We start from the raw sequence: 23,397 nt of genomic DNA on the forward strand, positions 1-23,397 counted from the left end.
ACACCCTGTGGAGTCTCCTCTCTGGTCCAGGGGAGCGTCACACCAGCCACCCTGTCTCCCTGCCCATAATAAATAAGGAGGGTTGTCAGCGATGCTGTGGGCACCTGGACTGCCTCATCCTTGTGAGATTTCGTGTGAAGACAACACAGAAGGGGAACCAGCCAAGGGGGATCCCGGGAGCAGTGAACTCCTCTTCACAGGGACCCTGTGAGACCCAAGACTCACTCTGCCCACCCTGCTCCCACTTTTGGGAACTGGCCTTTGTCATTCTCTGGGCAGGAGGTGGGAAGGACAACCCAGCCTCTCTTCCACCTCCTGAGACCCAGGTGGGCCGTGGGGGCTGCAGCACCTCCACCTGGGGTCAAGAGAGGGTGTCCTGAATGCACAGGGCCTAACCGGTCAGTGAGGCCGGCCCTTGTCCACAGTGCACTGACCTGCTGCAGGGTCTTGGGTTCCCTGGCATCCAGCTCCCCCATCGCCAACTCCAGCTTGGTGTCTTGGGAGCCCCTCACTGGCGGGCACCCAGCAGGTGAAAGCTGCATGCCCAGCGAGAAGGAGGAGAAGCTGGTGGGGCAGGGGTCCAGCATGGAGTGTCCAAGGCCCCTCTGCTCCCCCAGGAACACCCAGCCCCGCCTGCCGTGGGCTTTCTCCTCTTCAGTATGTGTCTTTGTGGCTGATGTTGCCAAACACCTTCCCCTGGAAGAGAAGGCTCCATGACCGTGGAAGGGGTGGAGCTGAGGAAGTGCTGTAGCCCTAAACCCAGAGAGCTTCAGAACTAACTTCCCTGAGCCCTGAACGTACTGCCTGTTACATCTGTACCAACCGAGGCCAAGATCCAGGCAGATTCTCTGTGGAAACAATTTCCAGGTCCAACAAGAGAGGACTTGTTAACCCACAGCTGAACTCCAAGACGTGGGACGTGCTGTAACTGTGGAGACTGCAGGGAAGATGTTTGAGAGGCTTCTTCCCGGGCGGCTCCCCGAGGCCCCTGGAGTTACTGGGCTCAGAGGCGGAGCACTCGCGCTTCTCTCCTCACTGCAGGCCAGACGGTGCCCCCAACCACACAGCCCTACTCCTCCACCTCCCTGAGTTCAACAGAAACCCCCGGTCACAAGGCCAAAGCGCAGTCTTCTTGGTGAGCAGAGCAGAGGCCGGTGGAAAGAGGGGTGGAGGCTGAAAGCTTCTTTGTAGTGGAAAAAGCCGGACGTGTGTTCCCGTGTGTGGTGGCCGCATGCTGCAGTAATTGATGTTCCCCACACAATTATGGGTGGGTTTTAGTTTCTGTATTTTCAAAATTTCTTTTTTTTTTTTAAACATCGGCATATTAAGAGAAAATTTTTGCAATCAACCATGAGCACTTGCAAAATAAGCTCTTATTTTTTTTTCCTTTTCCTAAAATGTCGCAGTTTTTTATGGTGACAGATGAACCGCCTCCTACTTTTAAGTATTCATTTAATTGGCTGCACTGGGTCTTAGCTGTGGCATGCAGGGCCTTCAGTTGCAGGATGTGGGAAATAGTGCCCTGACCAGGGATTGAACGTGGCCCCCTGTGTTGGGAGCTCAGAGTCCTAGGCTCTGGATCAGCAGAGAATGCTGCGATCTCCTACTTAAAGCAAGGTTATTTATTTATTTTGGCTTGCTGGGTCTTTGCTGCTCTGCCGGCTTGTCTCTGGCTGTCGGGCGTGGGGGCTGCTCTCTCGTTTCTGCGCTGAACTTCTCCCTGTGGTGGCTGCTCTGCTGGGGAAGCAGAGACTCCAGGCTGTTGTGCTGCAGTAGTTGTGAATGGACTTAGTTGCTCCACGGCACATGGGGTCTTCCCACATCAGGGATTGAACCCGTGTCTCCTGCATTGGCAGGTGGATTCATAACCACAGCACCACCGAGGGAGTCATTCCCCTCCCCGCTTCCTGCCAACATCCCATTTTAAAAAAAGGCTATAAATAATCTGTTTAGTAAGTTTTCAGGAGTCTGAGCTCTGAGGTCAGCGTCTGGGTGTCATTCTCCCAAAGGCATCTTGGCTTCAGATACTGGCTGGGCTCATGAGTCCAGTAAGCAGGGCAGGTCTGGTGGCTGAAGACAGGCTTGGCCTCTAGAGCTCTGCCCTCAGCAAATCACCCAGGGTCCCCGAGCCCTGGCAGCCAAGTAGAGCCGCGTGCAGCCGGGGCTGGTACAACCACGAGGCCGCCGTGGTCAGGGTGGAGCGGGCAGTGGAGGCAGCTGGCTGTCCGTCCCGTGACTGCTGGTGTCCTGTGTGACCGTGCAGGGCAGTCACGGTGTCAGGTGGGGCCTGGCCGCTGTCCTGGGGACAGGATGGGACCTCAGAGAGCTCGCATCCCCACTCCCCATCCCCCAGCTCCGCTTCAGATCCTGGCTTGTAGCTGCTGGCCGCTCCCTGGGCTGGGAGGCTGTGTAAAGCACCAGCCTCCTTGCTCAACGTCAGCTGAGACCCCCAGCTCTGGGGTCACACACCATCTGTGCCACCATCCAGGTCATCCCACTTCTGTGAGGGAGGGCCTGTGTGGGGCTGTGGGTGATGGGGAATTTGGGGGTGTTGTGGGCTGGCTCCTGGAGTCAGCTTTTTGAGGGGAGGGGAGGGAGAAGGTTTGACCTGCTCAGCCTTCCAGGGGATTCCAGGCCCAGCTCTGGTGGGAGGTGCAGGTGAGAAGCCCCTGCAGGTTTCTGGATCCCCACCGTTTTTCGGTTGAAGCCCCTCTGCTTACACCACCCCTAACTCTCCCTCCCGTGGCCCCGGCCTGAAGCCACAGAAGATCGGGAGTTTACGTGGCTTCCCTTCCTGTAGGGAAACCAAGCCACAGACAAACACGTTCCTTTAAGAAAGCATAGAAACCAGAAAATAATAGTGGGTGGTTATTACTGACATGGTTCAAGTAGAGACGCTTCACAAGCCTGGCACATGGAGGGAACTGAGGGCCGTTACCCCGAGTCGTGGACTTCGCACCCTCCGCCCCCCGCCCCGTGGCCCACTCTCCCCTTGGTGTCTTCTGGTGGCCTGGCGGACTTCAGCCTCCTGAGCCCCTCCTGGAAGGACCAGGCCAGGGCAGAGGTCATTCACAGAGGGGAGGTGTGGTCCACCTTAAGAACCTCATTGCCCCAGTCTGTGTCGGAGCTCAGTTCCGGGTCTGAGCAAGCGTGGCTTCCTGGTGCTGTCCCTACCCTCACTCACCCAGGGTGGGGGGGTTTGTGTCCACCTTGTCCCCTTGTGCAGCCTGGCCACCCCAGGACCCGTGCTGTGTGTGCATCTGCCCTGCTCACAGCGCACCCCGGGGCCCATCAGACTTCACTCATGACAGGGAAGTGTAAGGATGAACTTTTCCATGGTTAACAATTTCAAGGTCGCGACAGTGTTGACCACAGCACTCGGGCACAGGTAAGAGGCCCATGCAGAGAGAAGCCGCGGTGTGGGCTTCAAGGACCCTCCGTGTGGGGGTGGGATGGGGGCGGACAGGGATTTTCTGCAAACGCGGCTCCAGGCTCTGTTCTCGGCAGGGGGACGACTGTGGGCACTGCCTGTCTGTGGAGGGGCCCTGGGGCTGCCCAGCTCAGCAGGAACGGCAGGGCTGGGAAGGGAGGTCGGCCTCCCTTAGCACCCCTGACCTCACAGCCCCTCATCAGGGCAGCCCAGTGCCTAAACGGACCCTTCCTCGTCTAGCTCTGAAGACCTGGAAGGTGTGGGGGCTGGAGGACATGCAGAAAACAAAATTCTGTAAAGCAATTATCCTTCTATTAAAAAATAAAAAAGATTAAAGAAAAAACACAAAGGACAGCAAAGGTGGGGCTTGCGTTCTCAGCCAGCCTAAGCCAGATTCTGCCTGTAGTTCCGCATCAGACCAAAATGCTGGTGTTCCCACCTCGTATCACAGATGAAGAGAGAGAGAATAGCGAGAATAGAGACACAGAGAGGTTGAGTATCTTGCCCCAGCTCACATAGCTGCTGAGGGCAGGGCTGAGAACTGGACTCCTGTGGTCGACTCTGGAGTCCAGATGCTGTGATGACCCTGAGGGAGCGGCAGAGACCAGACGGCCCATGCTGAGACAGGCGCGCGCACACACACACATGCACGTGGCCTTCACCTTTGCGGCTACAGAAGTCAGAGGGGACCAGAGGTCCACCAGGAGAGGTCAAAGGAGAGTCGGGGTCTATAAGGAGAAGAAGCCACACTTCCTAGGAGGCGGGGGAATCCCTTTTCTGGTGAGTCTGTCTCAACCCCTACATTCCTCTCCCTGGACCCAGGAACTAACAGTCCAGTGACCTATCTGAGTTGGCTCTAAAATTAGGCCTTCCCAGGGGTTCAGCTATGGCTGGACCCCACTACTGTCAGTGATAAGGGGGGAATGAGTACATAGTCTGGGCTTCAGATTTGTTTGGAGACAAAATTTATTAGAAGAGGAGTACTAAAAAACCACGAAGGCAATTGACATGAACATATCTAGAACACTTAAGAAACCCTCTGCTGTTTATCTACCTCCTCTCCTGTCATGAAAGTGGAAGGTCTATTTAACAAGTAATTCTGTGCTTATCACACTCTTTCTTTAAAATATTTATCATATCTTTATTTATTTGGCTGTGCTGTGTCTTGGTTGCAGCATGTGGGAGCTAGTTCCCCAATCAGGTATTGAACGTGGGTCTCTGCATTGGAGTCTTGGCAACTGGACCACCTGGGAAGTCTCTCCTCATTCTCCTGGGGACCTTAATGGGTCACAGGCCTCCTTTGAGGCCCCCTTAGAGCTGAGGCATGGGGTGGCTGCAGTAATCCTCCTGTGGCTAAGGTGTGGTTTGTTGGTCATGACTCACTTACACTCCCCGTAAACATAGGGCTACTCCCCTGTGTGTGTCCTCTGGTGTCTGATGAGGACGGACTTGTGACTGAAGCGTCGCCCACACTCCCCGCAAACATAGGGCTTCTCCCCTGTGTGTGTCCTCTCGTGTGAGATGAGATGGGACTTCTGACTGAAGCTTCGCCCACACTCCCCGCAAACATAGGGCTTCCCCCCTGTGTGTGTCCTCTCGTGTCTGATGAGGACGGCCTTCTGACTGAAGTTTCGCCCACACTCCCCGCAAACAGAGGGCTTCTCCCCTGTGTGTGTCCTCTCGTGTGTGGTGAGACTTGGCCTGTCCTTGGAGCCTTGCCCACACTCTCCATACATGACCCTCATAATCCCTGAGACCCCTGCCCCCGTGAGTAATGTGCCTGTGTCCTCTGGATTCAGTTTCTGGCGTGTGCTGGGCTCTTCTTTCATTCTCTCAGGCACCCCAGAACCCCCCATTTGTCCTCCGGGTGTGTAGGAAGAGACCCTTGAAATCCTCTTCAGCCTTACGCTTTTCAGCAAAGGTTGGGGCCTGTCCTTGACCCCCTGACCCTCAGGTTTGTCGCGCAGGCTGTGTGGATCTGAATATCGCTGATTTTGATTGCCTGGGCAGGGATCCTCTGGTTGCAGGAGGTCTCTTTCAGATGGTCTCAGGAGGGTCTGAGAGGGGTGACTGCGTTGGGTGTGTTGGCTGAGGAATTTCTGACTGGAGAAGGCCAGAGAGCAGGAGGCACATGGGTGGATCTTGGGCTTCGGTTCTGCTGAAAGAGGAAGCTTTTGGTCAGGTAGCTGGTTTGCCGTGGTCAGGCCTGCTTCACTAATTATCTAAGGGTTGACAGTGCACGTTTTGTCTCCCATCGAGTGTGTCTTTATAGTCCACTTTTCCACTCCACTCTTATTCTCTACATCTACAGAAATCCAGGAAGTTGGTGTCAGGGGCCTTTTCTACATATCACCCAGATAGGGACCTTCGAGCAGCATCAGAGGCAGCATCTCTCCTGATAGAGGTGGATCTGTAGGGAATTTCCCTGCGTGTAAGTGTCTGAAAAGTCATGTCACAGTGGCCACAGGTATTTACCCTACTGAGGGATAAGACTTGATGACTCAGGTGAAATCTTCTGAGTGGCTCCCTGTGAGGGGAAAGGGTCTATTAAGTTAGGGGCGCCTGGCCTGGAGCTCTCTGCATATGGGAGGCAGCACAGGTGGTGGTTAGAGCAGGTGTGGGTAAATCTGACTTTGTGGCTCCTTGTTCAAAGAGCAGCCTTTGTGCCGATCTCTGCAGGAAGTGGGTTTGAGACTGGATGAGACCGAGCGGCCCAGGTCCCACTGACCACAGATCTCTGGCTCCTGCGGCCCAAACAGGTTAACAAATTGCTCCTCTCTCAGTTTCCCATAAATCATAAAATAAAGACATATCGTTTCTCAAACCTCACCAGTTCTCATACCTCATTTATTTCATTCAGGCTTAGTCCATTTAACGTGCACTAGGAAGCCCTATTTAAAAATACATCTCCAGCCAGACTTTTCACACCCTCACTCCCAAGCATCTTCAGCCAGCCCACTCTCCCCTCATGTCTGGCAATGAACTGACCTCTGAGGGGACTCCCCGCTGCTGTCTCTTCCCAAAAATGAACCAAAGCATCGTCTTAGCAGAGAGAACATGATGCTTGCAGCTGAAAGACGCGCGGTTGTTCTGTGTCACCCAGGAGGACCCCTGGGGCCTGCACGTGGACACAGGCCCTGAGGCTTCTGTGTCCCGTCCAACTTCCTTCCTCTCCCTCTGTGCTTCCTCCCACGACACCTGGCATGGCCTCTCTTCCAGGCCCTGAGTCTGAGGCACTGGCTGCTCCCCTGCCTGGAATCCTTTCCCTCAGGCGTTATCTCTGCAGAGACCCTGCTGCACCGTCCTGCACCACACCCCACCCTCTGCTCACGCTGACCCGAGGCAGGTTCCCTGCGCTGGTTTTCCTCAGAGCACCAGCCTCTGTATGGTATGAAGCCTCTGCTGCCCCAGGGCAGTGGTTCTGTCTGTTTCGGTGCGTGGAGCTCCGTTTGGCACAGAGTGTGATCTCACGTGACAACAAAGTGGAACAGTAACTGAGTGCACATCACTGTACATGTGTTGCTTAGAAATGGGAGGAAATGAGGAAGAAACAGGTAAAGGGTAGAAAGTTGGTAGGTGCTGGAAATGTTGTTTTTTGCTTCTAAGCCTTTCAGCAGAAGGTGATGTTACCCATTTTTTTGCATGAAATATTAAAAATCAGAACTAGCATTTTGAATATAATAATTTTTCCTAACAATCATATGACAAGAATAAATTCTGAGGCATTTTAATTGCAACTCAACTGACTTTGGACTGGATTGTACTCTGCTCTGAAATGGGACCACGGAGGCTCCCAGGATGGGGTGTGGTGCTGGAAGAGGGCTGACACTCACCTCCCCCGGTCGCGAGCTCACTCTTCCCCCTGCTGTCCCGCTTGATGCCAAGGTCCTGACCATACTCGTCCCCGTACCAGACCAGCAGCTCACAGCCCGGCCTGACCACCTGGCAGGTTCGGTAGAAGATCTGCCCATGATACTGGAAGGCCACCAGGTTCTGCTCCTCGTCGTCGCGGGCACAGTTCACATACCTGGAGTCGAGGCCGGGAAGGGGAAAGAAACCTCAGGTGATGAGTGCCCTCCACTCTCCCACCATGCCCAGCTCCTTGCCTTCCGCCTCTGAGGCCGCCCCTCATGTGGACCTTCTGTTCACACCTTCGGCCAAGCCATGTGAATTCCCATGCTTTTCTCTCCTTACCTAATTAGCCATTTTTCCAGAGTCCAGTTCCAGACTCATCTCCACCTGAACTGTCCTTGAGTCTGGTGCCCTCCAGCTCCTCTAAACTCTGAATTAAGTTCTCTTTCCTCCATAGGACTTGGTGCTCCTTGGCTAACAGACAGCCCTCAGCACTCACCCCAGCCTGCCTTCTCTCCACAGGCTACCTCCCATCTCCTCACGTGTATCCAGGGTCCTATTCGCTTGCCCATCCCCTCCCACAGAAACTTGGAGAGAGCGCTGATATAGCTTGAGACACGGAACAGTAATTGTTTGTTCACTGTCTGCCTGCCCTGATGAAAGGAGAGGCCCTCAGAGAATGGCCCCATTCAGGGCCATCCTGGCCCCCATTCCTTCCGAGGCCTCAGGGCCCACTTCTCACTGCAACCAAGCCTGAGGAGGTTGTTGCCCACATAGAGTCAAGGTCTCCTGTATTCGGTTATCCTGGCACTGTGTAGTTACTCAAAGATAGAAAAAATAAGGTTACTCTTCCTAAAATCAATTGGCTAATGTCTGTCTGCAGTATGTTCTCCAAAAGGACATGGGTTGTGTGATCTGCTTCAGTAACGAAGTTCACTGTCTAAACTGAAACATAAAGTGCGTGGTAAGTGTCCATTAAGTCAGTTAAAGTGTCCCTGGTGAATCTAGACTCCTCAAGTTGTTTTGAAGTCCACCAGTTTTGTTCAGCATATAGACTTGTATCTTGACGGCACATGCCATATTTTTATTTCCTTCTTTCTAGTGTCTTTTGAAATGAAAGAGCATGATATGGAGGGAAAAGAGGAAAGAAGATGTGAAAGCTGTTGAGGGAGATGGGTTGAGAAGGAAAGGGGCGTGGGATGGAGGGAGTCTCACTGTCTACACACTGCAGCCTCACTGCACTCACCTCATCCAGTTGGCCCAAGACGTGTCCTTTCCATCCACATACTCATAGCAGTTCCTCCCTTTGGTGATCTGAGTGTCAGAGAAAGAGTTACAAGCTTTCCTCTTTCTTTTATTTTTTCTTGGTAGGAAGATATAGAAGAGCTATTTCCCTCTGTAGTCATTGGTGCTTTTCAGCCTGCATGGATTTACCTGCCAGTCGGACCCCACGGTAAGCCCCTTACTCATCATTGCAAGTCTGAGTCTCTTGGTTCATTGAAGGCAAGGGCTCCACAAGGGAGGAGTCACTTCTGTGTGTCTGTACTACTGTGTTCCCACCTCTCCTCAGACCTTTAGATAGAGGTCCTGAGTGTGTGTACACAGTGGTCCCAGCTCTCCTCTGACCCTTAGATAGAGGTCCTGAGTGTCTGTACACTGTGGTCCCACCTCTCCTCTGACCTTTAGATAGAGGTCCTGAGTGTCTCTACCCTGTGGTCCCACCTCTCCTCTGACCGTTTCATAGAGTTCCTGAGTGTCTGTACACTGTATTCCCACCTCTCCTCTGACCTTTAGATAGAGGTCCTGAGTGTCTGTACACTGTTGTCCCACCTCTTCTCTGACCTTTGGATAGAAGTCCTGTGTGTCTGTAGACTGTGTTCCCACCTCTCCTCTGATCTTTAGATAGAGGTCCTGAGTGTCTCTACACTGTGGTCCCACCTCTCCTCTGACCTTTAGATAGAAGTCCTGAGTGTCTCTACACTGTGGTCCCACCTCTCCTCTGACCTTTAGAGGGAAGTCTTCTGTTGACGCCCAGGGCACACAGTACCCAGGGCTGACTGTGTCATTGCTGACCGTGTTATCACCATGTGCGTCCTTGCATGTAGACATGAAGTACCCCCCACCACATACAAGCCATTAGAGGCCATAGGACAGGGAAAGGGGTGCTTCTCACCAGCCAGGCGTATCCACTGTTGGCGGCCTCTTCATCGTCTGTGATCTGGCCCTCATAGGGTCCAAAGTGCAGGCCCAGCGGCAGATCGGACGCCTCGTTCCACACTCCAAGCCCAGCGTCAGGGATGCCCGACAGTCTGATGCTCAACCCAGGGGGCAGCGTGAGGGCTGAGCGATTGGCATGCCCCTTTTCCACTGCACAGTCCTTTACAAAGGTTGGGGGCCCATGGGCAGCACAGCTGTCGATGAAGAAGTTCTGACACTCCTCACAATCTGGAGGTGAGAACAGGGATGAGAGGAGGTATAGTGATGTTGCTGGTCGTAACGACCTCCTCGAAAGAACTGGGGCACTCATGGTGTTAGGGGAAGCACACTGGTTGGGACCGCCCACCCTGGCCAGGCACCATAGTAACCATTTGCATGAGTTGTTTTATGACAGGAGATCCTGATAAGGAATACGGAACTAATAAGCCACCACCAACCGGAAGAGTTCGGGAAAGATCAAAAGGAGACACCGCATGTCTGTCCACTTCCCAGAATCCCTCTCGCTAGCATCCACCTTGGCTGTGGGATGCGTCAGCCATCAGGAAAGACTCTGAATTAAAATGATTCGCCAAAGACCACCCGGAAACTAATCCATCACCATAAAACCTGAGACTGTGAGCCACGGGGCAGAGCAGTTCTCCTGGGTTCCCTTACCTCCTGCTCTCCACTCAGGTGCCCTTTCCCAAGAAAATCTCTTGCTTTGTCAGCATGTGTCTCCTTGGACAATTCATTTCCGAGTGTTAGACAAGAGCCCTGTTTTGGGACTTGGAAGGGGTCCCCCTTCTTGCAACAAATGGCGACTCTGGTGGGACTCTTCTTCGCTGAGACTGATATCCTGACCACTCGGGGTACTCAGGGGCCAGCTTGCCTGCCAATAGGCCAGACCCAGCGGCTGCAACTGGGACCTTTTTGTCCCTGGTCTTCTTCTGGTGCGGACAACTGGCCAGAGTGCCCCAACCGGTAAGGAACAAGAGACTTTGTTGACCTCTCCCCTTCCCTCTCTCTTTCCTCTCCCTAGCCCTTCCTATCCTTCCCATTTTTCTAGTCCCCTGGTCCTGGACGCAGGAATCTGGTTGAAGGGCCTCAGCTTGAGCTGAGGATTGGAGACCTATCACCTCCTCTTGGCAGAGAACTCGAATTTTCTGGTCTGGTTTCTGGTAGGGCCGGGTTCCAGTCCTCCCTTTTCTGGAAGCCCAGGGAAAAGTCCCGTAATGCCTGGGTGTCTGTAGGTGGCAGGAGACGTCTGTAAGGCCACCCCTTTTGTCCCCCTTTCCCGCCTCCTCCTCCTTCTTCTTTCAACCTGGCTTCCTTTCCTCCTTTTGAAATCTTTGAAGACATCTGAAGTTTGGTGTCTCTATGGAAGGTTTTCTGAGAGACTGTATTCTTGTATTTAAGGGAGTGTCTGATGAGGACTGCCAGGTTTATATGTGTGTGTTTTAACTCTGCTCTGTGTTGTGATTTGTGATGGCCATTTTGCTTTGTCTGGCCACCATTTAGACCTGCTGCCATTTTGTTAGAACTTGATTTTCTTTCCCTGTGCCTTGAGACCAGGGCTCTCAGGAACACTTATATAGACCATCTCTAACTCCTGAGACTGAGAGAAAAAGGAAAAAAGCCTTTAAAAATGTTATTTATTTCAACTTTTTTATAAACTAGTAAATTTTATATTGTAATATCTAATTCATAACCTAACTTAGAAAATGAAGCTAGATCTTGCACTGTGTCTGTCTAAATATGTTTTGGTATGTCTTTGTCTCTGGGTAATATTTTTTTAGGTTAATTTGTAAATTAGCTCTATTTAATTGGCTTAAAAAAAGGTAAGTGCTTACAAATCAAATAATTCTAAATTAAACAATAAATTCCAGGTTTAGGTGAACTGGGAAATATTCAGTACTAAATACCTGATATTAATGTTTGTTTGTTGACCTATCTAATATAGACATGTCTTAGAGTAATTAACATCAAGTAGAATATTTTCATTGTACCTAGGTTTAATATAAGTTAAATATTATACCTCTTACAAGTTTGTCAACAAGGAAATTACCTCGAGTGAAAAAACTTCTAAAAAATGTAAATGAGGTATGAGTTTGTATATAAACTCTATTAAGAATAATTATTCTTTAAAAATATCTGTCTACAATAGTCTCCCCAGATAGGCATAACTTGAATTTCTAAGGGTCGTGCTAAACTAAGTATTGGAAGTCTATTAAATAATTAGGTCATTTCCAAATGAAATAAGATTTTGAAACATTTACTACTAAACACTGATTTCCTTTTACAGAAAAACTAAAGAGATTTGGGACTATAAATGAATAATGTTTGATGCCATCCTAAAATGTTTTAAGAAAGCAAGGGTTTTAGAAATTATCACTGGTATTTATGCTCACCAATCTATAAAATGCTAATATAAAAGTTAGCTCTTGGTTGCTAAAGGAAAGCAGGAAGTGTGCTTTCAGTAAAAAAGTATGAAAAAATACTAAAAAGAGTTATGCATGATCAGGATTTTCTAAAATTGGATTACAATTAGTTAGATAAATGGATTTTGTTAGGAATGACAGGGTCATAAGAAAACTGGTTAGAGCCACTTAGGTCCAAGATGGCGGAGCTGACTTTCACTAGACCTTGAGCCTTGGTATTTACGCCCATTGTGACATATCAACACGCTAAATGATACACCCATCAACATTGACTAAATCTGACCAAATGTTCTAAACGCTTTTAATTGATCTTTTCAATAAAACTTCCTAAATCGAATTCTTTTGAAGTTCCTTGGACATCTAGCTAACTTTGGGGTGCTTCAGAGGGCCCCTGAAACATCCCAAAGAGAGATATTAAACTGTGTTTATTTGGTTGGTTAAATTACACAAAAAAGATTATCAAATGAGTAATAAATCTGCTCATGTTATAATGTATGATAAAATTACTAATACAGATATCCTAGAAATTATATGGAGTTCTTAACATTTTGATATGTCTTGGTGTTCTAATTAGAAACCTGATGACTTCACAAAAGTTAACAAAGGACTGAATGAACCAGCGAATATGCTTATAACTTATGGTTTCTATCTAAAAAAATTACAGGTTTGAATCTTGTGTTTTCCGGGAGTAAGGAAAACCTTCCTCTCAAACTAATTATGAAAATAATTTGGTAAAATTATATGTTATGAACAAAACAATTATATTTTCTCTCTATCTGACTCCTCCAGAAATTTGGAACTCTTAGGTTTCCAGTAAGTTTATCAAATGAGCTAGGAAGGTTATCTCACTAACAGGTAGAAAAATCTCAAGGAATTTTTGAGCCCTTAAAAAGAAAAGAGTTCACCTTGATTTGTTAGACAAAATCTGTGATAAGCCTTTGGTGTGAGTTTCCCAGCCCTATTTTATATTAAAAGTTCAGTCTGAGATTCTATAAATGTTTCAGCAAAATAAAAAGTCTATAAACAATTATGGTTATATAAATCATTAGACCAAAATTAGTGAGAACAGACCTGTTTTGCAAACAAACTAGCCTTAATTTGGTTATATTTGATAAAAATGAGGGTAACTTTAGGAAAAAAAAAAAAAGATATTTCAAAAAATGTTATAATCTCAGTTAATGGAGGTCTGCATGTAGTAAGACTCATTTCTTAGATAGTTCTTTGCTGTTCTGTGATATTAATGTAAAATTTAATTGAATTCTTAAAGAACACCCTAAGTTTGTTTCTGAAGCTTATCTCAGTAATCTGTCTTTGGATGAAGATCAGATGCCTCATGACCTGCAACCAGGACTAGAAAAAGACATAATTTAGGAGACTGTCTCCAACCTGGATAGAAGGGCTTTTTATCAGGTACTCTTAACTAGCTCATGCACAATGAAACTGAAGGAAAATTAACTCTTAGATTAATTCCCACTTCCAAAGGCCCCTACACTGGATTGGTCTATAGAAAAGACAGCCGACCTGATCTCACCTTCAAATGATGCTCAAACAGGAAAAACTACACTACACCAGGATGAAAAGACAACTACATCAGAGGTAGGCAGCTTGCCCAAGATGCTGGATCTGCTTCGTATGATCATTTATAGTGTTTTCTTGACTTCTTAGACCTTTGCATATAAATCAAATGCTTTTCTATCATAGGCCTGATCCTATGCTAGTTTTAGAAATCAATCCAATTTTTGGGTTTGTGGCCAATTACCTGTATCCAATTCTGGGTTACCTTGGTAAATTTCTCTACTATAAGACTCTAACTGGTTGGCCCTGAAAAAATTTACTTTAAAAAAAAAATTATAGTCATATTCAGGTCACTGTGATGCTACTAGATGGGATCCCCTCACTGGGCCAATTAATAATGCCTGCTCTGACTCTGGCCATAAATTTGAGCTTTTTTCTATCACTCAGGCTTAATCAGAGCAACAAGAAAAGTTTCAGCAAAAAAAAAAAAAAAAAAAAATCTCCCACAATTATGAGAAGGATTTATATAGATAACACCATGCTATGGTAATTTAGGTTTAAAGTCTCCTCTGTGTTGGAAACAATTAAATCATACTAAGGATAATCTGTCTAGTAACACTAAAAAACTGGGCTATGTGCCTTATAGACGGTGGTGCCAATGTATAATTTCCCTGAAAGATAAAGATTTGTACAGAGTAGACTAAGTCAGACGACCTGAGTTACACTGGGCTATGTGCCTTATAGATGGTGGTGCCAATGGATAATTTCCGTGCAAGATAAAGATTCGTGCAGAGTAGACTAAGTCAGACGACCTGGGATATACTGGGCTACATCTAATGGAAGCTCTTAAGTCTTACTTGTGACTTTACTAATACTGCTGGCTATGCTCTTTGTATTTCACCTGTTTTACAAAACTGCTGTTTCTTACACTGCCAAATGTGTGACTGGGGCCTCTGACAAAATAATATATAGTTCCCTATGAGATCGATGATGATAACAGTGTAACTCTAGATATGAAAAAAAGCAACAAGAGGGAATGTCTTCCTGGACCAAGAGGCTAGTAAGACAGGTGGTCCAGAGAATTTTGGATACTGTTTAATGGCCTAGTCCAGTAACAGCACATTGAGTGGCCTGTCAATAAAATCTTTGCCAAGCCTGAAAATGGACATTCTCAGCACCATGGGATAAAATGGTCATGAAATGCCCCCCTCAAAATCATGGTCAAGTTTATGAGCAAAAAGGGGCTCTGCCAACTGAAGATTGACACTTGCCATCTACATCTACAGAGATTAAATCACGGCCTGTGCAACTGCTGACTTTCAACAGCCCTGAAAGGAGTTCAGGGTGAAAATCAGGAATGAGGCACTCGGTGCTCTGATAAAAACTGGCAGAACAGGCCTTCAGATAGTTAGATCTTTTCAAGAGATTTTATTAGTCCCAATTCTTGCATCTTCTCATACCTAGAGAAACACTGACGTCAGTAATGGTGACATCTGCTTTGGCTATTAAGGAAAATTTTACAACTAAAAGTCAAAATAGAGTATTCAACTATGGTTCAGACATCCTGGAAAATAACCAGATGTTGCTATGGGTGTAATTTCAGATTAGACGTTATATTGCTAAACACTTGAGTTTTCTGAGTCGTGTCAGGCTTAGATGCCACCATTATCAAAACAATGTCTGCTGGATGCTAATAACTTCTATCTTACTTTTTATAAAACTAGACAACTGGCCACCTGGCTAAAAGTCTCCCTGAAGTGCCAGGACTAGACTGGGTTTCAGGCCTATTCTTAAAAAAAAAGAGATTTATTTTGTCTATTAAAATTCCAGTTATCCCTCTTCCAGCTACTACTAATTGCGTCTGTTACAACAAAATGGCAGACCAAAAGATTGAGATTTTAATCATACAAGGCTCAGATCTAGGACTTAGAACTCAGGAATACTTCCAATTCAGTGTCTCTTCTCCAAGCTGAGGCAGTCCTATGCCCCATTTTGACAAAAACTTATCACAGTCATAGTTGCCCTGTTCCCTAAATTAAAACTGAGCAGGACTCTGTGGGTGGCAACTCTGGAGTACAGATCTGCTGTGTGTTCCCCGTTTCTTATCTGTAAGATATAGGCTTCATTCAGCCTCCTTGACCTTCCCTGAGTTCCAAAGGGTGGATTCAAACGATTGCAAATCAGGGAAGGGAGAGAATACAGAGACAGGAGAAACAATCAAATGGTGGTACAGCCTTGAGACAGGGTCCTGGTTCCTACTCAAAGAAATATGCATAACAATGTCTTTTGAGTTCTTCTACAGAACTGGAGCCACCACCCAGGTGGAAGATGGTAACTTCAGACTAAACACAAGATTCCTGGAGCACAGCTCTGTTCCTTCACCACCAGCCAAGCAAAAAAAAAAAAAAAAAGTCACAAACCCTGCAGCCCTCACTCCAAATGTTGCCTCCTATTTCTGGGGACCAGTGATGACCATCCTGTAAGGTCTCCTGTTTGGCCCCTGTCTATTTCATCTCTGAGAGGCACCAACAGTTTCAAACTAAATTGCTGTTATTACAAGAGTAAAAGCTGGTTTCAGATATAGAACACCCCAACTTAGATCAGGTAGAGAGAGACTTCTGCTCTGCTAGGCAGGCCCATGCCCAGGCACAGCAGGAAAAATTTACAGAAGAAAGAGACCTCTGCCCCAATTCCCAAGAATCATCTTGAGTATAAAGTCTCTCAGGGGGGAGTTGTTAGGGGAAGCACACTGATTGAAACTGCCCACCCTGGCCAGGCACCATAGTAACCATTTGCATGAGTTGTTTTATGACAGGAGATCCTGATAAGGAATACAGAACTAATAAGCCACCACCAACCGGAAGAGTTTGGGAAAGGTCAAAAGGAGACACCGCATGTCTGTCCACTTCCCAGAATCCCTCTCGATAGCATCCATCCTGGCTGAGAGATTCGTGCGCCACCAGGAAAGACTCTGAATTAAAATGATTTGCCAAAGACCACCCGGAAAATAATCCCATCACCATAAAACCTGAGACTGTGAGCCACGAGGCAGAGCAGTTCTCCTGGGTTCTCTTACCTACTGCTCTCCACCTGGGAGCCCTTCCCAATAAAATCTCTCGCTTTGTCAGCATGTGTCTCCTCAGACAATTCATTTCCGAGTGTTAGACAAGAGCCCAGTTTTGGGCCCTGGAAGGACTCCCCCTTCCTGCAACAATGGCATTTGGCCTCGATCCTGCACCCCAAGTCATAGAGGAAGGGGATGACTGGGGGACCAGATGGTGAGGTGAGGTTAGTGGACCAAGGCCTCATAGCCCCTTCTCCGTGAGTGGGCCAGCGGGGTCACTCACAGAGGTAGTCGTCATCCTGGGGCTCGCTGACCTCTTGGTACACGTGGCCCTTTCTTTCTCGCAGACTGTACCTCTTCACTCCAGTCTCCTTTCCTCTGAGTTCTAAGATGGAGAACAGAAGCTAAGAAGGCTGGTGGGGTCTGGAGAATTAGTCCCTGTTTTATCAGAGAGTGTGAGATCTCCTACCTGTCCATTTATACACTTTGTTAAAACTTTCTTACATGTATTTTTCAAACTTTTACTTTTGTAATTTTATGCTTTATTGTTCCATTATTTATTTTTTGGCCACGCTGCATGGCTTGTGGGATCTTAGTTCCCTGACCAGGAATGGAACCCACACCTCCTGCAGTGGAAGCGTGGAGCCTTAACCACTTCACCACCAGGAAGTCCCTCCTCTATACTTTTTTTAATTTCCCTTTAACTACTGGTTCAGGAGACTGAGGCTCCACTGACCACAGATGCCCAGTTCAGTGATAGCATCCTGCACTTCCCGTTAGTAGGTTTAACTTCTGAACCTTCTTACTTAGGAAATAGTTCACCGACACATCTACTCAGAAAATATGTGTTAAGGGCACATGACACGTAAGGCACTGAGCAGAGGTCTGGGCATAAACACTAACAAAGCTCGGTTCCCATTATCACAGCTGGATTTATTGAACTACTTGTAGGTGTCAGATTTTGCATTTAATGTAAGGCTTTCAAGCACTGTATGAGTTATGTATCCTTATCTTCACTTTACCGACAGCAATCAGGACCTCAGAAAATGTATAAGATTTTCCCAAGGCCCCAGTGACAACTTCATGTCTCAGATCAGTCCAGCTTGAACCCCCGCCTACCCAAAGTCCATGCCACACACCTAGGCCATACTTATTAGTTTTTTCTACAGGGATTATAGGAACTAATTAGAGGAACTCCCCAAATTTTCTCTTACCGACTTTTTGTCTGGGGTGCTGTCCAGGGGTCCTTGCTTTTCTGTGATGGGGCACTGGTTTCTGAGCCTGCTTGGAGCCACTTGTTTTCAGCAATTTTGCTGCTCCCGGTAATTCCTTCAAACTAGATTCCTTACTTAATGGTGCCCTGGACATTCTCTTCCATGTGATTAAAAGACAACATGCATTTCTTTATTTCTTTAGGAATTTATGAAGTGTTTTCATATGCATGACTTTAGTTAATACTTTGACAATTCTTGGAAATACCTGATTTGGCGGGGGGGGGGGGGGGTCTGAACACTGGACTGTAACAAAAGGACCTAGGTGGATAGTGAATCAAAACTAGAATTCATATCTTAAGGTTCTTCCCCTGCAATTTTCTGCATAAAGTGAGAGCAAGGCAGGGAGAATAGCTGGAGGCCAGGGAAAGAAGAGGCTAAGGGCTCGTAGAGAGATCCGGGAGGTTTCTATTAATTAGTGGTCCTTTGATGGATGAGGAAGTATGGAAGATTACAGAGGGGACAAAACACATCTGGAAAATAAGGTGACAATGCAAGGAGATTAAGAAGAGAAAAGACGATCGGCAGAAACACATTTAGACAATAAAGAAAATGAGATGAAAGTTGCAGGTTGCCATGTCCTAGAGACAATGTTTGGAATTAAAGTAGCTGGTCTCATCAGTTCTCCTTGAACAAGGCTGTATGACTAGCTGGTTCTGCTTAGTTTCCTGATCCATTCATTGGTATGCAGGCTAATTCTTAATATTATAGTGGACATGAAATTTAATAACCTTCAACAAATTGTTGTGTGAGCTATTTACAGTTAGAACATGAGCGTACATCCCTGGTATCAATTTATACCCTAAACTGCATCTATATTTGAAGTCTAGCTCACAGATACTATCTTCAGCATCCTTTGACCTTTCTACTCCTAGATGAATGCTTAAATATGGAGTCACTCATTCACAAAACATTCAGGGTCCCTCAGGGCTTTGAGCTGGGCCTGGACTTCTGAGAATGAATGGGTGTGGGCTAGGCTCTCAAAGCTCACAACACAGGGGCAGGCTAAACACATGATTCCAAACAGGAGAGTTGCCTATTAGAGCTCAGAGGGGGAGCTGTTACTCCTCCTGCAAGAATGAGCATTTGAAATGATGCCCAGATGATGAGTTTCTACTGAAAATCAGGTAATCTATGTGAAGTCCTTCTGTTATTTTCTTATTTGTTGCTTTTCAGTCATAAACCTGAGGCTTCTCAGGGTGGCGAGTTGCTTCCTCTTATTGGAGTGGGAGGCTCTGAGGTAGGGATCCTGTCTCCTTCTTCATCTTGGACTGTCCACTCTACAAACTGCCCAACATGTCCTTAAGCTTCCCTTAGTCAGATGTCTTAGCATATCCCTCCCGAGCACAGCACAAAAGAACTGAGGTTGAAAACATCTCTCAGATGAATGATATAAAGATGTATGAATAAGCTTCATAGAACCATGGAAGTTTTAATCAGTTTGTAAGGGGTTTAGAGAACGTGCATTGGTTTAGATTGCACTACCAGTGATACTGTGATCTCAGGCCTATAATCAAACGTTTTTTACCTCATTTTTTGAATCTATAACGGTGATAGCTATACCTACTTATAGGTACTGTAGGATTGATTTAAGGTTTAAGTAAGTTTATTCACATATAATGCTTAAAGTCTGAAATATTATGAAAATAATGTAACAACAGAACCACCTACTACCGCTGTTGTTCTTACTAACTGTAAAGGTGGTGATGATATCAGACACTGTGCTAAAGATCCAGGACAGGAAGGCAGCCATCTGCAGGATCTCTGTGTTTCCTCTATTCTCACCTGTAACTGGATCCATGAGGAGGATATTTTGGCAACAGGATTTGGGAAATACTCACCTTCTGGTGTTTACTGTGCTCCACTCTGAAGGCCATCGAGGAAGGTTTACCTAAAAAATGATGAGAATCAGTGTTTTGGTTGGGAAATGTTTCCAAACTCTGGGTATTGTAATTAAGGACACATAATTCTAAGCCAGAGAGTGACAAAGACAATGATTAACAAAGAAGGAATGGAAGATGATTTCTGTATCATCAACTTCTGTGCTTCCACTAGGAGCATTACATAATTTTCTTAAAATTAAAAAAAAAAAAAAGAAACTTCATCTGTGCCTCATCTGATGTTCCATAGAGTATCTAATAAATTTACTAGTTGTTCATGACAATAGTACTCAACAATGTAGAAATAGGAGGAAGTGACTGCAATATAATAAAGGTCATATATTGAAAGTCTACCTCCAACATCATAGTCATCAGTGAAAAAGATCAAGAAAAAAAGGCAAGGATGCCTGATATCTACATTTCTGTTCACCATAATATTAGAACTCCTAGCCAGGGCTTTAGGTTAGAAATGGAAACAAAAGGCTTCCATTTGGAAAGAAAGAAGTAAAATTATGTCTATTCACAGGGGCATGGTTTTATGTGCAGAAAAATCTTTAAATCCACACACACAAAAATCCTCCACAGAAAGTTGCATGGTACAAAATCAACATTCAAATATCTTTCCATGCATGAAGAATGACCATTCCAGAAAGGAAAGTAAGAAAACAATCCTATTTATTTTTTATTTTTTTAAAGCTACAGTCAAGAGCTAAATTAAAAAAAAAATATTCATTTTTATTTATTTGTTTGTGCCAGGTCTTTGTTGCGGCATGTGGGATCTAGTTCCCTGACTAGGGACTGAACCCAACTTCTCTGCACTGGGAGTGTGGAGTCTTAGACACTGGACAAAGAATCTTGTTTGTAATAGCATTGAAAAAAATGAAGTAATTAGGAATAAACTTAAGGAGATGAAAGACTTACATGTTGAAAACTACAAAGTATTGCAGAAAGGAATCTGACATAAATCAATAGATAGGTGTCTCGTGTTTATGGATTTGGAGGCTTAATATTATTAAGCTGTTCATACTACCCAAAGCAATTTAAAGATTCAAAGCAATTCCTAATAAAATCCGAATGGAATTTTTTTCAGATATAGAAAATCCATCCAACAGTTAACATGGAATCTCAGAGCACCCCAAATAGGCAAAGCAATCTTAGAAAGAACAGCAAAGCTGGAGGCCTCTGATTTCAGAACATACTACAAAGGTACAGGAACCAAAAGAGTGTAGATTTGGCAAAAAATGTGTGCTTAGTCACTCAGTCTTCTTGACTTTTTGTGACCTTTTGGACTGTAGCCCACCAAGCTCCTCTGTCCAGGGGATTTCTCAGGCAAGAATACTGGACAGGGTTGCCATTTCCTTGTCCAGGGGATCTTCTTAACCCATGGAGTGAACTCACATCTCCTGTGTCTCCTGCACTTAAGGCAGATTCTTCACCTGCTGAGCCACTGAGGAAGCTGGCTGGCATAAAGACAGATATGTCAATCAATGGAACAGAATAGACAGCCAGAAATAAACTCTTGGATACATGGTCTAATGATCTTCATCTAGGGTGTCAAGATAGTGGGGAAAGTTTAATCCCTGTAATGAATGGTGCTGGGGAAACAAAATAACCATATGCAAAATAATGAACGTCTTACATCCTGAAGAAAAATCAATTCAGAATGGATTGAAAACCTAAATGCAAGACTTGATAAGACTCTTAGAAGAAAACAAGGGTAAAGCTGCATGACATTGAATCAGCAGTGATTTCTTAGATATGGTACCAGGTGCACAAGTATTAGTAACAAAGTACAAATAGACAAATGAGATTAATCTTAAAATCTCTGTGCAGCAAAGGACACTGAACCGTGTTGAAAATTCCACCTACAGGATGGCAGAAAATATTTGTAAAATATGCATCTGATAAGGGGTTACTAAGCATACACCAGTATGAAGGCTACCTAGAAGCCAGGAAGAGTAACTGACTGACCATGATGGCACCTTGATATCAAATTTCCATGTTCCAGCATTGTAAGAAAACAAATTTCTGTGGTTTAAGGAATGCAGTCTGCTTTGTTATGGCAGTCTGAGCTGACTAACAGTGAGAGAAGGAATTGAATAGACATTTCTCCAGAGAAAATACACAAATGGCCAACAAACATATGAAAAGATGCACAATATTACTAATCAATAGGGAAATACAAACTGAAACCTTCTGTGATGGGCAATATGTATAAGAAGACAATGGCAAGTTTGGTAAGGATATGGATAAATTGGAACCCTTATTCACTACAGTTGGCAATGTAAAATGTTGCAAGCTTTCTAGAAAACAGTATGGAGTTTCCACAGAAAATTAGAACCGCTGTATGATCTAGCAATCCCACTCAAGAGTGTGTTTCCATAAAGAATTGAAAGCAAGATATTGAATAAATAGTGGGCACATGTATGGTCACTGCTGCATTATTCCCAATGGGCAAGATGTGTAAGCAACCTAAATGTTCGTTGGTGGATAAAAGCTAAAGATTATATATAAGATATATGTTATAGCTATTATATCCACATGCACACAACGGAATGTTTTGAGGCCTTAAAAAAGAATTCTGTCATATGCTCCGTCATGGATGGGCCTTGATGATATTTTACTAAGTGAAATGAACCAATCAAAAAAGACAAATATTGCCTGATTCCACTTCTATGAGGTATCTAAATTAATCAAATCCATGGAAACAGAAAATATAATCGTGGTTGCCAAGGGCTGTGAGGAGGAAGGATTGGAGAATTGTTACTCAGTGGGTTAGGGCTTCAGTCACGCAAGATGTAACATTTCTACAGATTTGTTGTACATCAATGTGTATGTATATCCCCGGTGGCTCAGCGGTAAAAAATCCACCTGCAATGCAGGAGATGCAACAAATGCATGCCCAATCCCTGGGTTGGGAAGATCACCTGGAGGAGGAGATGGCAACCCATTCCAGGATTCTTGCCTAGAGAATCCCATGGAGAGAGAAGCCTGGTGGGCTACAGTCTATGGGTACGCAGAGTCAGACATGGTTGAGCGATTAGCACTATGGCCACTAACACTAACATGTACATAATTAGCAACAGTGTGCCATACACTCAGAAATTGTTAAAAAGGTAAATAAAGACGTGCAGGCGTATGGTGAACTGAGGTGTATGTATTCCCTGTAAAGAATCTATCCTTATGTCAAAACCTTTGCAGACAACCAAATGTTTGGTTTTCATGTCCCTTTCCCTAGTTTTAATAGCCTCAGGGAACAGAGGGACTACCCTGGTGCACAGTGGATGAGAATCTGCCTGCCAATGAAGAGGACACAGGTTTGATGGCTGGTCCAGGAATATTCCACTTTCTGCGGGGCAACTAAGCCTGTGTGTCACAAACTACAGAGCCTGCATATGCTCTGCAATGAGAAGACACTTACTGCAACCAGAGAAACCCATGGACAGCAACAAAGACCCAGTGCAGCCAAAACTAAATAAATAATTTTAAAAATCTGGGAGAACAGAAATCCACAGATTGAGAATCATAGAACAATCTAAATTGTTTTCTCCAGTCTAAGCCGATTAACTCTTCTAAACTCTTTGAGCAGCTGAAGAGGAAGTGAGTGCTCACTTATATTTTATAATAAGTGTACTTCATTTTATTTACCTGATGCCATCTCTGGTCAGTGAAATGTGGGAAAGATCATGGAGAATAAATAGTTCTCTCAAACCCTTTCCCAGAATCAAAATATAGAATTAGTTTAACCTTA

At 45.7% G+C, this 23,397-nt stretch overlaps 1 protein-coding gene across 1 annotated transcript in view; it reads right to left on the reverse strand.

The window, feature by feature from the left end:
• LOC122703521 (histone-lysine N-methyltransferase PRDM9-like) overlaps nucleotides 1-23,397 on the reverse strand; it is a gene marked incomplete at its 5' end in the record, with an annotated part of 100,610 nt that overhangs the window by 76,316 nt on the left and 897 nt on the right. Inside the window, 6 exons of the mRNA XM_043917839.1 lie at nucleotides 7,264-7,457; nucleotides 8,529-8,596; nucleotides 9,456-9,727; nucleotides 16,779-16,880; nucleotides 17,710-17,866; nucleotides 19,608-19,657. Coding sequence (XP_043773774.1) covers nucleotides 7,264-7,457; nucleotides 8,529-8,596; nucleotides 9,456-9,727; nucleotides 16,779-16,880; nucleotides 17,710-17,866; nucleotides 19,608-19,657 — 843 coding nt within the window. The remainder of the gene's footprint in view (nucleotides 1-7,263; nucleotides 7,458-8,528; nucleotides 8,597-9,455; nucleotides 9,728-16,778; nucleotides 16,881-17,709; nucleotides 17,867-19,607; nucleotides 19,658-23,397) is intronic.

Source organism: Cervus elaphus, chromosome 1 (assembly GCF_910594005.1).
Source record: "Cervus elaphus chromosome 1, mCerEla1.1, whole genome shotgun sequence".
In the NCBI taxonomy this organism is placed as follows: domain Eukaryota; kingdom Metazoa; phylum Chordata; class Mammalia; order Artiodactyla; family Cervidae; genus Cervus; species Cervus elaphus.